We start from the raw sequence: 17,107 nt of genomic DNA, 5'->3' as shown, positions 1-17,107 counted from the left end.
ACCTGTACAAAAAACAATCGGGAAGACCTACACATTTGTCACAGCGGCTTACATGATGTAACCTATTACACATATGCACAAGTGCATAGGTAAAACATGGCAATATTCGTTCTTATGACACAACAGCCCACAACAGTGTTAATTCATATAACGGTCTTGGGAACCCACCTTTCAGACAAAAAAAAAAGCGTTTTTTTTTTTTTATTGAACTTCATTTATTAACTTCTTTTAAATCTTAATTTATTATTTTACAAATCATGAAACATGAAAACAAACATGGCCTTGACCAAAGCACAAATTCTGCTGTACAAAAACATGACCTATGGGGAAACTATGACAGTGGACCTTTAGTGCAGTAGAGCTGGTAAACAGTGCGGCTGAGAGCAGGACCCAGGTTCCTGTGGGAAAAATATCAAAAGAAAAAAACAAGTGTCCTCTCATTAATTCCACAAAATGGTGTAAACATTTACATGGTAGGCTAGATATCTATAGCAAATTAGCCATAAGACATTACCCATTTTAAATAATGAAGACTTCAGTTTTGTGATGGACATATATGGACAATTTTGTGGTTGCCAAAACAGGGACAGGCTACATCAATACAGCTGAACACCAGCCAAAACAATTAGCCTGGGATATATTTACTTGATGGATAATCAAGATGGATGACGGATGAGGGCAGGGAAAATGAAAACGGGGCAAACCTTTTAAGTTTTCCGTATCTGATGGAGGAGAGAAGTTTCTCTTTCTCTGCTTCACTAGAGCAGCGGTCATAGGCCTGCACAAGGCTGGAGAAGAAACAAAATGGAGAATATTCATTTCTGTTTATTTTTTGTGACTGTGCTTAAACCAAAGTATGGCATGTAGAATGTGTGTGTGTGTGTGTGTGTGTGTGTGTGTGTGTGTGTGTGTGTGTGTGTGTACCTGTTCACTGTGTTGTAGCGATCCAATATGGCTGCCGCCTTGTCCCCAGAGAGCCCACTGATCTGCATCAGCTGGCGAGCAAACACCTCCCTCACTGTCTGACTCTTCAGGAAAGGAGGACAAGCAGCACAGAGATGAAATTAACCTGAAATTTTAACCTCTTATCACACAGAAACATAATATGTGCCTGGACAGCAACTATAGGGATTATTTCTGTAGTGGATTCATTTGTCGATTAATTAAGGTTTAAGGATTCATTTGTCGATGAATTAATCAATTAGTTGTTTGATCGATAATTGTGAAAAATGTCCACACACCAAAGTCATTACGTTTGCTTTAAAGTGGAGTAAGTAAATGTGAAATCATACAAATGTAAGGAGCTGAAATCTGCAACTTTTGAGGTATTTTCCTTGATAAACCAATTATCAATTGTTGCCGATTAATTTAATAGACAACTACTAGAATAACCCATTGCCTTACCTTATTTTTGACCGCTCCGTGGTTGAACTCCGCAAAGGACATTAGTGAACAAGAGACGCTGGCATCTCGTGGGCCGTCTCCCTCCAGCTCTCTGGAGCGACAGTACAGCGTTCGGTTCTGAAAATAAACCCAAGCAATGGCTTAGGCTGGGCTTAGGCACAGGCTGGCATACTGAATTTATTAACAGAATGAACAGAAAACGTGAACCACACTACCCACAAGCCCAGAACGTCACAAATGTACAGAGTCATTCAGGCCTTGATATTGTAGTTAAAGCGTGCCGCATAAGCATAGGTTTCATCTAAAGTGGCCTGCTATGAGTCTAATCAAATGTACAGTACATTTGGTTAAACTCAGCTATCGGGCCCTCTAGTGATCACTGATGTTCACACACGGTCCTGGATCTGACAATGTCTGGTTCACACTCCAGATGTTGATCGTTCAGAGCATTTTGATCCAAAGTAAATCTGTTCAGAACCTGAACATTTGGTTCAGAGCCGGCCCCAAAAATAGCTGGGTCTTTTTCCTGTGAACCGAAGTGGATGCATAATTTTTATAGTTAACAGGCAACACTCTCCCTTTTGATGAGACATCCTTGGTTCCATCTAAAACCGGTGGTGCAGTTGCGGGCTGACTCACTAGATAGCACCAAGGCTCAAAGAATTTGTAATGCAACCGGTTCAAGAACCGTGACTTCAACCAAGCCATACACTCACACAGCCAATCAATATGTTGGAATAGGAGCCTGGAGAGCAAAGGTGTAATCTGATTGGCTGTTGAGCTCCAATATCAGCAACCTTTTTGCCAGAGAGTGGACTGTGCCTCATCTTACATATTCAGTTATTACAATTATGTCTACAGCAGAGCCCAAAAGATCATCGACATCGTCACAAGAATTCCCATCTCACTTGCAAAAACTCACTTGGTACAGCTTTTGTAGGTATCTGGTCATAATGGTGAGGTAGGCAGCAGATTCCATCACATCCTGTACTCTTTTCACAAAGAAGCCATCCACCACCTAGCACATGCACACGCACAGTATAAGAAATCATTTAATACTGTCAATACACTAGTAACATCGTATCTATTTGAGTGTGGGAAATCATTGTATTAACATTTCTAATTGTTACTAATTTTTCTTATTCTTTCTCAGAAAACAATCTGAGAGCGTGAAAAAATGCCAGTTATACTGTGCTATAGTATCAGTTCACGTTTTAAAGAGATTAACTAACCACACACTCTGATCTCTTAGTGCATTATTTATTAACAACTGATGTTTTGGCACACAGCCTTTATCAATAATAATATCAATATTTTTTCATAATTTCAAACTTAAGCATTTAAGTAGGCTACCTGAAGTGTGTAAGTGAAAGAGTGTGTGTGAGTGTGTGTGTGTGAGTGTGTGTGTGTGTGTGTGTGTGTGTGTGTGTGAGTGTGTGTGTGTGTGTGTGTGTGTGTGTGTGTGTGTGTGTGTGTGTGTGTGTGTCACACCTGTGTATTGGCTATAGCCTGCTGCAAGGTGCTCTCTGGTAAACTCAGGTGAGCAGCAGCTGACCCGTGCTCCTCCACCAGGTAAATGGGCTTGAACAGGCCACACCTTTTCAGACGGAACTGTGAGGAAAAGGCAGCATCCATGAGCGTTCAGGTTTTATATAGGTTACTCCTCCAGACTACACGGCTAAGTAAGGCCTGGGGCTACACCAGGTCCACAATTGAAGCGATCTGTTTGTGTAGAAGACTGGTCTATGTTTTATTCAACATATGTGCCACTATCATGTTTGGTGCCGTGCAGCCAGTTCCATTGATTACAGTGGAAGCTAATTGTTGCGGGAGACGCTATATGAACGTAACGCTTCAGTTACACAACTAACCATGGATGCTACTAACTAAGAGGACATTTCAGGTACATTCCACATGGCTGAGCCACAGATTTTACCTTCTGTTCCCGAAAGCGCCCGTCTATAATGCTGCCACACAGGTCATCCATTCGTTTTCTCTCGACGATGTAATCCAGTACCAACTCTTTGACCGGAGGTGGCCGTAGTTGCTCTGTGATGAAGGTTTATGAATATTCAGACACCAGGCACTCTATTCAGTCATCTATGATTTTGTTTATGGGAAATACAGAAGTTTTAGGGTATCGTTTTGGCTGGAGAGACATTATCACAATCTTTAGTCAGCACGCCAAATTTGGTAAAGCATAATTAAAACGTCACATGTTGTGAAGAAGTACAGGAGACAGGAAGGCATGATTATAGATATGCATATATACGGTGCTATATTACCTTGATCAGGGGCAACTCTTTCTCGGGCGACCCAAAGGAAATCCCCCACGTTTAGCTTCCTAATGTCAAAGGTCACTCCATTCTTCTGGAACTCCTTAACCAGGTCTTGTTTCTTGCCAGTATTGCCCCTGTGATACATAAACAAGCATTGATCAACTCCTGGGGTATTTCACAAAAGCAGAATCAAGACATCCAAGATAAGGGATAAAGCCAGGTTTGACATAGTGTTGTCTAGTCATCCTTGCTCAACTCGTTTCACTAACGCCAATCCAGGATGAATAGGAGCGACTATGTCAAACCAGGTGCAAGTTATTCGGGATGTGTGCGCGTTCTCGTTTCTCCCCCAAATTACTCACGGTTGGAATGAAAAAGACGCGAAAAATAGCGTCTTGCACACAAAGTGAACTACCGCTTATGATGTAGACTAGTAACAACGAGGTAAAGTTTTACTTTTTTGGATGGGGAATCATGATTATTTCTGTAACAAAGCGGGAGTAGGTGTGGCAGACCAACTGAATGCAAATTTACGTATGCACCCACGTGTGAGAGCTTTCTTGTCTCGGCACGCAACGTCATTAAGAAAGCGATTGCCACCGCAAAGATGCACAAAGTATGTCCTATATCTTAATTTGTCTTGAAAACCGAATTAGTTGAAAACACCTTCGAAAAATATACCCTCCACTTCCAATCAACTACTACAGTAGGCTAGGCTATTCATCAAACGTCTGTCAAAAAAAGAAGCAAACAACGAGTATGTTATTATTAATTATAAGGCCACCATAATTTAAATGATATCCATATGGTATTAGGCAGACATTCTGCTGTGTTTTTGCGAGTAAATGCAAGTAGCAAATAGTATATAAATGGAATACAGCTCTTTAAAAAATTGCGTGGAGGTCTGATTTGAATGACAGCTAGCTGAACCAATCAGATAATGTAATTACCATTAAAATTAACTCGGGACCAGGCTAGTTGCAGAGAATAACTTCCCATGGCAACTTATGTAGCATCTCTTTTGTGAAACCAAGTCAAGGGTAAATTCATCCAGGAAAACCCAAAAAGTCCCGGCTTAATCCCTTATCTAGGTTTTGTGAAATACCCCTCTGAAGAGGACACTGTTAAGTTAACCGTTATGTATTCAGAGGGTTCAACTTTTCACAGTCAAGTGCATGCACAAGTGGCTCAACTAGGCTCCTAGTCCTAGACTCACCCTGTTGTTTCTATGAAGTCAATACAGAGAATGATGTCATAGGAGCCGGGCAGAAGAATGCCATTAGCTGCGGCCTCTCCTTGTTCCACAGCCAGGCACTCCTCTGTGAGGTCCACTTCATCATCCAAACAAACAGCAGGGGGCGCCCTCTTTGCCGAACTGTTCAAAACAAAAAGCATCACACTCAGACAAGAGCAGTCAGGTGCCTGCAGACCCTATGATGATCCTATATGAGATATACATATATGTGTGTTTGTGTATGTGTATGTGTGCATATATATATATATATATATATATATATGTATATACGTATATATACATATGTATATATATATATATATATGTGTGTGTGTGTGTGTGTGATCACCTTGTATGAAAATTTGATGTAAATCAGACCAGTAGTTTTGAAGTTATTTGAATGGGCGGACACACACACGCACAGACCAACAGACAGTCACACTCGGTAACCAATTACAAGACCCCTGGCCCTCCCTATCAGGGGGGTGGGTAATAATCAGGAGCAGAAGTCAAATATAGTGCTCACAGCTCACAGTGGGAGATTAGTAGAGCAGATTGAAACAAATGCCCCCCTTAAGAAGTTTCTTTCAAGTGGGTTACCCCTCACCTGCCCTCTCTTTCGTCTTCATCATCATCATCATCATCATCATCATCATCATCACCCTGGGTCAGGTCCACTGTGTCTGGACAGTCCACTGGTTCTCCTGCTTCAGCAGTCTCCTCCTCGTCTTGTCCACTCTTCTCCTCCCTGTCTCCTGATTCTAGTTGTTCTGCGACAGTCAGGCCCAGCTCTGTCAAAGCGTACCTGAGACATGACGACGACAGTCAGAAGAGGGAGAAAAAGGGCAAAATGGAGGCGATGGAACTCAATGGGCATGCATCATTTTATTGGGCAATCCAGTCTCGCAAAACAAGATTTTAAATTGTGAGGACACATTTTTTTTGGTGAGATTACAGGGATTTTACCTGGCTGGATTATGAGTCTTCAGCACCAAGTCCCTCTGAATGAGAGTGCTGACAGACGACCAGGCCGTGTACTTGCTCCCCAGATCTGGCTGCACATGCACCAGACACAGAGTACAGCGCAGTTAGCAGCACAACACATTTACATCTGTCACGTCATATGATAAAGACTCAAACACATTATTATCACATATCATTTTCTATCTGAAACGATACAAGTCGGTCGCTTGCACTAACCACAGTGAACGATTTGTCACACAGAGGTTGAGCCTCCGTCTGCAGCTCGTTTTTGAACATGAAGCCTTTATTGCCCGGGACCTTTGGACCGTCGAAATAATAAAAAAAAGGAGACGGTGAGCTGACGTAACTCCCATGACTCAATGCGGCCGTAAATGCTTTGAATATGATTTGGTCGGGGAGTGCGTGTGCATGCTGTGTTACCTGAGTGTGCCTGTAGAGCGTGAGCAGCACTGCATAACCGCCAGATCTCTTCTGGGGAACATATCCCCTCTTCTTTCGCCCCCCTTTCTCTTTCCCTGCGTCTACTTTTTTGGGCCTCTGAACAACAGACAAAAAAGAAAGAAAAAAAGAAAAATGATGACCTTCCATTTATAAACGGCAAAGTGCAAATATTTACTGAATTTCATTGTCTTTGAACTTGTACTCTGCACAGCGACAATAAAGTTGAATCTAATCTAATCTAATCTTTAATCTAATATGTTTACATGACATAAACCACTCGGTGGAAGCGAGACAAGTGCATCTCCACCTTGTGGGGTCCACCACTCGTTGCAGAGGGTTTTTGAGTGTTCGAGGAAGCTTTTGACGGGTCCTGCTTGCTGCTGCCCTGACCTGAAGCCTTTACTCCACTGGGGAGGGAATGTATGGGTGCATCTGGACCTGCCATGGAGGAGGTGGAGTGGAAGATAGGGAAAACAGACACAACACTTCGTAATACATTAGGAACAATTTCAGGCAAAGACTGAAATATGATAGAATACCTGAGAGTGATGGAGGTGGTGGGACAGTGTAATAGGATGTAGGCTACTTTGAATGAGCTCACCGTTTTCTTTATAATACTTCTCAAGTCGTTCGTCCAACATCTTACAGATACCATCCCCGAAATTCTGTAATATCTTTGCTTCTTTCCCGGTCTTCAGTGGGAGGGGGTACTTTCTCAAAGAACTTAGTGCCTGAGGAAAGGAGATGGTGAAATAGGCTACCTACATATATATATATATGCTGGTGTGTCATTTAACAGCTTCACATCCGAGGATTCGCCTCACCTTCTGATACACGTATTGAGTTTTAAGGCCTTTCTCTGCTGCATGATCTCGCAGCTCGGTGAGCCACTGAAGGAACAGGGGGTTTGGACAGGGGGGCAGGGCCCGTTTCCGACCTAGACGCACGGGCTCGGATGGCATTCCTATACCTGCTATGAAAGGTCCAAGGCATTCAACGAAACAACGCTACGTTGAATAACAGCTAGCTAGCAACACTGCAGTCATTGCTAAGTTTAGGTACACAAAGTATCCTGTCTTTTTTAGTCTGCAACATACTATCCAGCGCTCACGTGTTAAACGGATACATGTTTTAACAAGTTCGTGCACTGAAACGCTAACGTTAACTCTTCAAAAAAAATTAACGTCAAGCTAAACTGGTAAGCTATCTGTCCGGTTGGCTAGCTTAGGTCGCCAAATTATACTAATTGGCGAACAACAAGTCAACAGGGTGTACCATTTAATTTCCTAATCTTACTAAACGCTGTTTTACATAATATGACAGCGTAATATTATTACCAAATGCGTTTCAAGCTTCATTCATTCATTCATGAGTAGAGAGTTGTCTACTTGTTTGGTACTGGTACTTTCACGCCGCCACTGTTTTTGAAACATTGCGCATGTGCAATGGAAATGGATGGACCATCAGAGTTCAGCGCGAGTTAACTAAACAGCGCCATCCTCAGTCCTGAAAGTGTAAAGGTTTTGCGGTTATTTTACTAACCCTTTGCATAATGAGAAAAAAATCACCATAGCCTGAATATTTCACAAGAGCAAAGATGTTGAATGATAACCCTTAAACGCCTTTAGGCATTTTGTTTTCACATCCGGCAGACCTTGTCACACTTGTCCCCCCCTCCCCCTTCAGGAACAAAAACCCTACCTTTACATTTCAGGATATAGGCCACTAACCGTACAGTCATTTGGGATATGGGCATGAATGTTGTGTATAAAGGGAAATGGTGGTTATCAAATTGCCAATAGACCCACCTAATTTAAAGGGAAATCAAGGTGAAGGATCTTTAAGAACTTTATGTTCTATGGGTACAATAGCCTATATGGGCACAAGTCTTAAGCTAAGCTTTACCTACTGTATGTGCAAAAGTTGTGCCCAACGTGCAAAATGGTAGCCTAATATCTGTAGTTGCACTGCCCAAGTACCGTTAAAGCCCTGGAACCCTTCAGGAGATGAGCGTTTATTTTGGAATCTGACAAGACCCAACAGGGGTCTGGAATCCAGTGCATAGGCTAGGCTACGTCTTTCTGCGCGCTCACACATTCACCCACACACACACTGCGCTTCCATGTGCTTTACAGGAAATTGAGTAAATAATGGACATTATTCTTGCAAAGTAAAATGTCTGGAAAACATGATTTAATGATGATCATCAGAAGTAGAATGATTCCCCAAAAATTCTCACATCTTTGGCAAAGACAAGATACAACATATGATGTCGTTAGTGATCTAAAATGTTTTTTTTAATTTCAAAAATGAGGCTATAACCTAGTTTCTTCTCCAAACAATATAAAGCTGCAGCAGGTTTTTGGCATACTTTATGTGATCTATGTAAGGTGTCAATTCCCCACAAAGACACTTGGTTCAGTAGTAAAGGCAATGTGTGTTTCATAAAGAAAATAGGCGGAAAGGGGGTTGTAGTCAGAAATGGCGAATAGAACCATAGACACAATTGCTGGGTAAGGCCTCAAACCACTGCCTTCCCTTTCAGGTCATACTACAATATTTACAAGCAAACGTTACACAATCATAATAGAAATCTGTAAAAAATAAAAATGGCAGAAAAAGAACAACAATACAAACACATAAAGATAAATATAAAGCTCTCTTTATACAACAGTAATTTTCTGAATATATTAGTTGAGAAAATCCATTTTGAAAAACAGGCACAGATTACAGTCTGTTAGAATTCCATTACCCATGGCCATACTAGAAACACACCTTAAGTATGAATAGCATAGCCGTAAACAGCTCTATTAGAACATACCTCAACCATAAATCGACACTGGACTGCTGGGTCGAACTTATTTCTTGTGTGCCTTTACATCAAGGACAGGGAAAATAATATAGGCTATCTTAGGCATACAGTAGTGATTGCATTTAGGGAGTTCCCATCCTGAGTGCACATGGCAGCTTACTCGTGCCAATTAGTTACAGAATATAAAGTTACACTTTTAAAACACATTAAGTCATTTCAACAACTGTCTACCCATCTCAGAGATAAGGTTAATGTGTAATGTATATGCAGAAAGTACATAGAATTCATGAGATATCTTAATTGTAACCAAAAACCACAGTGAAGTAAAAAATATATATAAATGCTACTTCCTTTTGTCTATTGACTGTTAGTTTCCTTCTTTGTCCTTTGTTGACAAACTGAGCCAGGGGATGATCAAACATCACCAATCCCGATTAGGCTTCTCCATCAGTCTGTCCCCACTAAAGCCCTATATACGTTTCCGTTTCCGTTTATCCCAGAGCAGCTCCTCTCTAACTGCCGCCGGATCCTGTCGTGTCATCGCTGTGCAGAGAAAGCGGGGACCCCGGCAGCGACATCTCCTCGGCCATGGGACCGTCTGACGGCGAGCCCATCGGCCTCCCGCTGGGGCTCGTTGCCATCTTACGCGCCGCCTTGTTGCGGAGGAACGTGCTGTTGGGATGGAGGATGCTGAGATGGTCGAGCAGGGCGTCCTGCGTGGGCGCCGTGTGGCCGCACTCCTCGCACACGTAGAGTTTGTTGCGCCGCTCTTTGTAGGCGTACTGCTGTGTCACGCCGTGGATCTTTTTCATGTGGGACTCCAGCGAGCAGCGCTGCGTAAATGCCTTGTCGCATGCATTGCACTTGTATGGGCGAACACCTGCAGATGGCAAATATATAAAAATGAGATCATGGGTTGTTCTTACATTTCTCCAAACACAAAATGAGTTACCAGAAAACCAAAAAACAATATATTTTGGCACATACCTGTGTGAGTCCGAACATGTCGTTTGAGATCGAAGGTGTCATTGAATCCCTTCCCACAGAAGTTGCAAAGGTGCCTTTTGGTGTCGTTATGGCACTTTAAGTGCCTGTTCAGCATACGCTGATACTGGAACGTCTTCTGGCATATTTGACACACAAAGTTTGGCGTTGTGGATGTGCCAGGGACACCTGAGGTTGTTGTTGTTGTTGTTGTTGTTGTTGCTGTTATAGCAGGGGCAACAAAAGGAATAACTGGATCTGTGCTGTCCTGACCTTGAAACTCACCCGGAAGCTCACCTGTAGTCACCTGGGCAGGAACAAAGAAAGAGACAAAGAAAGTGAGTCAGAGCTTAATAGTGAAAGTATTTCCAGCTTCTCTATATTATTATTACACATTCAAATCAGGTAGTACAGTGCCAGAAACGCACCTTAATCTTTGAGCGTATATAATTGCTGCTGCTGCTGGGTCTTTTACTGCTCTCCGGTCCTGGGCTAGCAGGCCGTCCTAGTGCAGTTGAGGAGGGTAGTTCAGCGGTAGGAACCGCTGGGTAGGACTCATGGTTGTGGATCTGAGTTTGTGTCGGCAAGTTGTGATCTTTTTGCGTGGAGAGAAATGAGGCAAACTCGGCAGGACTGGCTTCCGTCTCCTCACTAAACACGGGAGGTATCATAGGTGCTAGAGAGAGACAGAGGAGAGAGGGAGAGAAAGAAAGATGTTATTACAGAAACATGCAAAAACATTTAACTTAGCAGCTGAAATCTAGCAACATTGAGGATTATGGTTACAGCTATACTCTAAAAAAAATAAAGGTGCTGCTTAAATGGTTCTAAAAATCTCTGGATGGAGTCAAAACTCTGTGTTGAACGATTACATCAGGCGAAAGGTTGCCTCGATGGTTCTTTGAAGCACTGAAAAAGGTTCTTCAAAGGCCTGAAGAATCGGTACTGGCCGCATTATGTGTACTGTAGTTAAGTCCCTTTTCTACAATGTGATTTGGGGAAAAAGTAAGTGTGATTTGTTTTAATCCCCAAATCGTGTCCCTTTGAAACAAAACAGTCACTTTCAGTCTCCAAGGGAATCAACATGAACTTTTCTTATCCAGATATCCTACATAGTGCAATTGTTTATGAAAGAGTATTGACACATGAGAAGAAACACCAGCAAATCTGTAAAACCTGGTGTATTTTCTGGGAACACTGAAGCTGCAAACATGTATAGGCCAGCTGTGCCCATAAGGCAAGTATATGCATTGTGTGTGTGTGTGTGTGTGTGTGTGTGTGTGTATGAGTGTACGCGTGTGTGTCTCTCTGTGTGTGGGTGTGTGTGTACTTTAAAAATCCTGAAAGGCAGGTGTGTGCGTATGTGCTGTTGGTAAATGCATTGTCTTTCGCTGGAGACAGACACTCCAGTTACAGCTCTACCAGTTGGACCTGCCAGGCTTGAGGCACTGGTTTGCTCTTGATTGAGATGCTTAAGCTCAGTTCCTCTAGCAGAGTATGCCACTGGCATAGGCCTATACAGATTTATTTTAGTTGTGTCATTGTTACACAACAACTTTTATTTTGAAATATCGATATGGGACATATCCAACTGTTTACAGCGTTTGCTATCCACTAGGTAAAAGGTAGGCCTATAGGCGCAGCGAAAAATTATAACTGGCTACCGGTGTGAGCAGAGCCTAATAAATAGAGTATCGGTTTACCAAGAAGCCATGGGATGGGCCGATATGCATTACCGTTAGGCCTACGACGTCGGTCTTTATAACTTGAGTAAATGGGAGACTACGCCCTTCGAGTCAAGTTCGTGCCTGCGCACCAGCGCGCCCACCTTCACGAAGGTTTGGGGATTGATCCCAGCGGGGCGTGGCGACAGCAAATCAATTGGTGTAGCGGAGAAAACGACACAAAACCCCCGTAGCCCAGCCTACATGAAAAACAACGGCGAGCTTTCATTATTTCTACCCTTAGTTACTCTCAGAAAGAAACATGGCTTGATAGGCTATGCCTTCCCCTCAGTGCAGGCTAATCTGTAACGTTAGCTGTTTGCTTACCCCTCCCTTTATCTACACCTGGACTGTGCTCTCAGTCACAGTGGGACAATGGAGACTGTAAACTGGGGGTTATGTTCAGGGTTTTGCCATTCATTTCACGACTTCATTCATTATTTTTGACTATATAAATTAGAAAATCGTTTAGGAGTTTTCCGACATAATTTTTTAAACCTTAACGTGCTCTTACATATTTAGGAACAAGTAGGCCTTTTTTTCCTCCTTCAGACCAGAACCCACTCAAATAACTTATATTATTTAGGCTACTCCGTAGACTGTCTAATAATGTATTAGTAGGCCTTATAAGGTTTGTTGGTTTACATTTATTTCGTGGTAGGCTAAATTACCATTGTCAGTGACGACTGCCTGGTGTGGTGATCAAATAAAATTAGACCGAGGCTCAACAGTGGTCTATTTTCGCGCAGTAGTAAACAATTGATATGCACGATAACACAGGCGCAAGTAAATAGGATTAAGACAATGTATGTGTAATTCGGTGAATAGGCATAAAGGCAAGGAGCACTGAGTTGAAACATCAGCGGGCCGTGCCCTGTTTACTAAAGGTGTAGCGGGAAAGGGTGCCAAAGCGGTAGAGTCCGTTATTTCCTTCCCTATACACTAAACATTAACTAAGTAGAGTCAAGCGCAGATCTGAAGCTTGCAGCCTCTACTCTGTTTTCGCCCCCTCTCTTTCCCTTCGTTTATTCCCTGGGTCAGTAGCGATGTCGTGATTGTTCTTAGCCTACAGACTCTACAAACGATCAATGCAATTTAAGAATAGTTTCCAACACAGGCCTACGTCAAATGCAAGCTTAACATTAAACCAGCAAAATACACTATCAAAGGCACATTTTATACTGGATGCCGCGTGTAGTCCACACGTCTATAATAAACGTCTATCATTAAAGAATTAAATATGAAAAGGCTTATATTATTATCAGGTTCCATTTGAACTTAAATTAGTAAGCTATTACTTTTGGTAAGTTATTATTTCTAATTTACAAAATTCGATAGACCTATTGCGCATTCTATAATGCGTAATGACGCATTGGCCAAAACATAATAAACTGAACAAAATTAAGTAAGGCCGTAATATATCAAAATATAAATGACATGCCTTGAAATTATTACTTTCAAGCTAAATAGACTACTAATGTGGCCAATGGCATCTCTGAAGCTACACCACTGACAAGTGACTATAGCCGCACCAAAACGCTCCAAAATTCTAAAATGGACAAATTGACATTTTCTTTTAAGGTCGAAAAGTGTAGCTATGCCAACGCTCGGATGGACGGTTCGAGTAAGCAATAAGATGACTATTCCGTTAGGTGACCATGTGCGTTATCGGATACCCGAGTTTGCTACACTAGCCTACTTTGCATATGCTCAGCCTTTTTCTGATAATACACGAGATAGCATTCAGCACACATTTAGGCGTCTTGAGGTTTAACATGCCTACTTGCCTGCATGGTTTAACAGAATATTTTTCGTATCACCTTGGTCATCCGATTTTGGACAAACTGTCCTACATGACAGGTTTACCAATATAATTATGCTGTTACCAAAACACTGTTGGGAAACAATACTGTTAAGTCGAGCATAATTGAGGAGACAATGTTGCAACCAACGGGACTCAAGTTATAAGGAAGCCATTTGGGTCTGAAGGTCAACTTATAGGGTTGTAACGGCTATCTCGTTTTCTTAACACATTTCATTCATGTTATAATAGATACTATTTAATTACTTAAGAGTTATTATAATAACGGAAACAATAGTCTAGAGTTACAAATATGGGATAAAGTAGACAGACTTACGTCGTCTCAAAACGATGTCAAGTTCTTTTTTTATTACCCACAACCAGGACTAGAACTAAGTTCAACAATAGTCTTACATCAGCCTAGCTTAGGCGAATTTGTTACATGCCACAAGTTAAAATGTTATTGTAAGTAACACTACCAAGACCTGCAGGCCATCATAAAAAAATATTTACGAACGTTCACAACCTCTGTTTGTTCGATCATTCCACACCGTTATGCGTAAAATAAATACTTTCCCGTCACGTTAACGGGTCTCACCTGGAATATAGATATCTCCACGCTCATGATCGGGCAGCTCGCTCCAGTTCCGTTTGCCCGAAGAAATACTCGACTTTTTCACAAGGAAGGCTCGCGGCATGGTCTTGGTCACCCGTTATCTCCACGAGCTCACTGTCGTAGGTCGCAATTAAGAAATAGGGAAACCGATGTGTAGGCTACGATCAGTTAGACGATGAAAAGTGAACAGAAGTCTTTAGTATCCTAGCTCATAACTGTTTCCCTACTCGACGAGCTCCTTTTCCGCTCTCTTCAAAGTTGGCTATACCTACGCAGGTACTCCGTCCTCTCCCACTATTTCGCCGTTTTCCAGACTAGCTCCTTCGACTTCGTGTGCTTCCTCCTAAGCGTAGTGGATGAGTAGCAAAGGTGCGTCTCAGGTGAACGTACTCAGGTAGCGGGATTCTCAAAATATTAATGGAGAAACGAGTGGATGCTGGATGAGAATTCCGTGTCATATACACCCAAAGACAAGACGAATTCAAAGGTTGACCTAAGCGCAGGTACTCATTTCAGCAGGAAACAGGTAACAGCGCGCATGCGTGTGGAAATAACGGTGACAACAAACCTGATCCAGGCTGCTCTCTACGTTTTACCTGTTCGACCGGTTTTCTTTCCTTTCCGTTCCCGTCTTTACTACTCCGCGTCGAGCTGAACAAGGGTCAGCTAGAGCAGACTTATTTAAATTAAAACGTTACACAATTGCTTGTGTTAAGTTGTTTCATCTGAGAGTATTTCCTGAGTGTAACTTTATAAAAGATGAACACAGGCCCATGTTTGAACAAGGCTAGAGACATGTTTGGACAGCAGCTGAGGCTATGTCGCTGTGTGTATAATGTGCAAAATTTATTTGGACTCTTTTGAGGACCATACAAATATTGGTCAGATATGTGCAAGTATATGTAGTCAAATCGGACTCAGGTGTTCAGGGTTAATGTCAGGCCATAGCATTTAAATAATTTGAAAATGGAAATAAACCTGATTTTGATGGAGGAGATTCCCCTTCAGGGTGTGTAATCTAGGCCTACTGGTTGAGCGTGTGTCATTTGCATGGTTGCAGTGACAGTCAAGAAGTAAGCAAGGTATTAGAAATGAAACTGCACAGCATGTGAAACCAAATCTACAGTTGCATCTACATATCTGCAGACAAAAGCAGCTTCTAAGCACATTATTCAAATCACTTCATCAATCATTTGTTTGTCTTTTTAATTAGCCTACCCTATTGCTCGCCACACCCTGTTCCCCCAGGCAGGTCAGCCTCCCCCAGGACAGACTTGACCCCCCCCCCCCCCAAACACACACACACACACACACACACACACACACACACACACTCTTGAAATACTCTCCCACTTTTTGTATATTTAAATGTATATTTATTCCTTTAGCAGACACTTTTACCCAAAGTGACTTACAGCAAGGGAAGACAAGTTTAGCAGTGTATCTGCTGATGTGTCCCAATGAGTTTTAGACATGACAGGTCAGGCTGGAGTGGATTGACATTGGCCAGGTTCATTTCAGTATTAACTATAATTTATAGTTTGAAAAAAGTTGCCTTTATGAGTATAATTAAACAGCGTAAGAGGAAGTTTCCATGGAAATTGTCTATTGTTTATTTCAGAAGAGTCATTGTCCAACGATACTCCTCCGAGGTGACGTGACATTTAAATCCTGAAAGACATTACTTTCTAAAGAAACGTGTGACATGAAACCTGTGACATAACAACAAATGACATTATAAGCAACAATCTGTAAAAAAATTCACTTCATTTGATCAACACGATGAATACTATAGGCATAAGCTGCAGTATACTGTACCCGACAGTGAAATGATTTGACTGGATAAATGTGGTTGATCATGATTTTGATTTTGATTTTGATTTTTTTTTTTGAAAGGCAGAGGCTTTATTCATTTTACAAGGAATAGAAAGTTCAGGGTGAGGTGCATGAGGAACATATAAAAAGAAAGAGGGAGTATGTGCGTTCAGAATGAACGGTATGTGGTTTGGGCTGTCAGAGTGGTTAGGGCAGAAAATCTAGCCTGTATTTCTCTCTGCCTTCCTCATAAGCCATTTCATCACTCTAGAGTCATAAGCTGTTTAGCAAATTTAAATGCAGATACTACATGTAATGTATCTTTTCTACACATAAGGACAAAGACAAGCAGACACATTTTTGTTTGCCTGCGTTCTTTCTTCCTGTTCCCTGACTTTATTGTGTTTGTTTGATGATGAAAGATTTTGTAGGCTGATGAAGGACACTGTGTGAAGGAATCTTTTCAAATGGCACCGTCATTTGAACATGAACAGTTATATTTTCTGTGAAAGGACTGTTGCACACACACAGACACACAGACACAGACACACACACAGACAGATGCACACTCACACCTGGATGCAAGCACAAACACACACACACACACACACACTTTTCATGACAAGCTTTTTATTTCACCTCATTGAGACAAACTTCTAAATGGTGTAGTGGCAAGTTAATACCTAAAGGAAAACCTGAAACAGTCTGTTATTCTTTTCCAACAATTACCCCACTGCCCCCCCCCCCTCTACATTCCACTAATCTCTCCAGAACTGACAAATACCGCAAATACAGGCAGCTACTACCCTGAGCTGTTACCTGTCTTTGTGCTAACGTGACGTGGAAACCTACTGAAACTGTTATGTGTGACATTTCTGATCCATTCGAGATTAAATAAAATGGTCACAAAGGTGCACCAGGTCCTGCTCTTCCACATTCCTGTGTATCATTAGGGACAATGAAATAGGCCTACTGTTAAAATACTGTATATGGCCACTGCAAGTAACCCAAGT

The 17,107-nt window shown here is 41.9% G+C and overlaps 2 protein-coding genes across 3 annotated transcripts; both read right to left on the bottom strand.

The window, feature by feature from the left end:
• Positions 1 to 210: 210 nt before the first annotated feature.
• mus81 (MUS81 structure-specific endonuclease subunit) lies at positions 211 to 7,758 on the bottom strand. 2 transcript variants are annotated; one of them, XM_062516663.1, is made up of 17 exons: positions 7,680 to 7,758; positions 7,167 to 7,315; positions 6,944 to 7,073; positions 6,650 to 6,780; positions 6,322 to 6,438; positions 6,118 to 6,198; positions 5,884 to 5,972; positions 5,525 to 5,722; positions 4,900 to 5,058; positions 3,690 to 3,817; positions 3,341 to 3,453; positions 2,896 to 3,015; positions 2,327 to 2,422; positions 1,405 to 1,521; positions 925 to 1,028; positions 705 to 788; positions 211 to 398 (listed from the first exon to the last, which is right to left on the bottom strand). In XM_062516663.1, the coding sequence occupies exons 2-17, from the start codon at positions 7,302 to 7,304 to the stop codon at positions 332 to 334; spliced, it is 1,872 nt and encodes a 623-aa protein (XP_062372647.1). In that variant the 5' UTR covers positions 7,305 to 7,315; positions 7,680 to 7,758; the 3' UTR covers positions 211 to 331. The 2 variants fall into 2 exon arrangements, with proteins under 2 accessions (XP_062372647.1, XP_062372648.1); XM_062516664.1 differs by having other exon boundaries at positions 7,167 to 7,312.
• A 755-nt stretch (positions 7,759 to 8,513) lies between these two features.
• Positions 8,514 to 14,807, bottom strand: ovol1a (ovo-like zinc finger 1a). Its single transcript, XM_062515896.1, has 4 exons — positions 14,262 to 14,807; positions 10,567 to 10,814; positions 10,142 to 10,445; positions 8,514 to 10,034 (listed from the first exon to the last, which is right to left on the bottom strand). The coding sequence occupies exons 1-4, from the start codon at positions 14,359 to 14,361 to the stop codon at positions 9,667 to 9,669; spliced, it is 1,020 nt and encodes a 339-aa protein (XP_062371880.1). The 5' UTR covers positions 14,362 to 14,807; the 3' UTR covers positions 8,514 to 9,666.
• Positions 14,808 to 17,107: the final 2,300 nt, after the last annotated feature.

The sequence above is a fragment of the Sardina pilchardus genome, chromosome 16 (assembly GCF_963854185.1).
Source record: "Sardina pilchardus chromosome 16, fSarPil1.1, whole genome shotgun sequence".
NCBI classification, from domain to species: Eukaryota; Metazoa; Chordata; class Actinopteri; order Clupeiformes; family Clupeidae; genus Sardina; species Sardina pilchardus.
Note: the sequence above shows the minus strand (reverse complement) of the source record. Positions and strands in the feature narration are given on the sequence as shown.

Bases quoted from the DNA above. Each gene is read 5' to 3' on its own strand.
- mus81 (XM_062516663.1), bottom strand. From the start codon at position 7,304: ATGCCATCCGAGCCCGTGCGTCTAGGTCGGAAACGGGCCCTGCCCCCC. The intron at 5,973-6,117 runs GTTAGTGCAAGC...GTGCATGTGCAG, and splicing joins GTGACAAATCGTTCACTGTG to CCAGATCTGGGGAGCAAGTA. The intron at 5,059-5,524 runs GTGAGGGGTAAC...TGTTTTGAACAG, and splicing joins GAAGACGAAAGAGAGGGCAG to TTCGGCAAAGAGGGCGCCCC.
- ovol1a (XM_062515896.1), bottom strand. From the start codon at position 14,361: ATGCCGCGAGCCTTCCTTGTGAAAAAGTCGAGTATTTCTTCGGGCAAA. The intron at 10,446-10,566 runs GTGCGTTTCTGG...GTTCCTGCCCAG, and splicing joins ATATACGCTCAAAGATTAAG to GTGACTACAGGTGAGCTTCC. The intron at 10,035-10,141 runs GTATGTGCCAAA...TGCCATCTGCAG, and splicing joins ACATGTTCGGACTCACACAG to GTGTTCGCCCATACAAGTGC.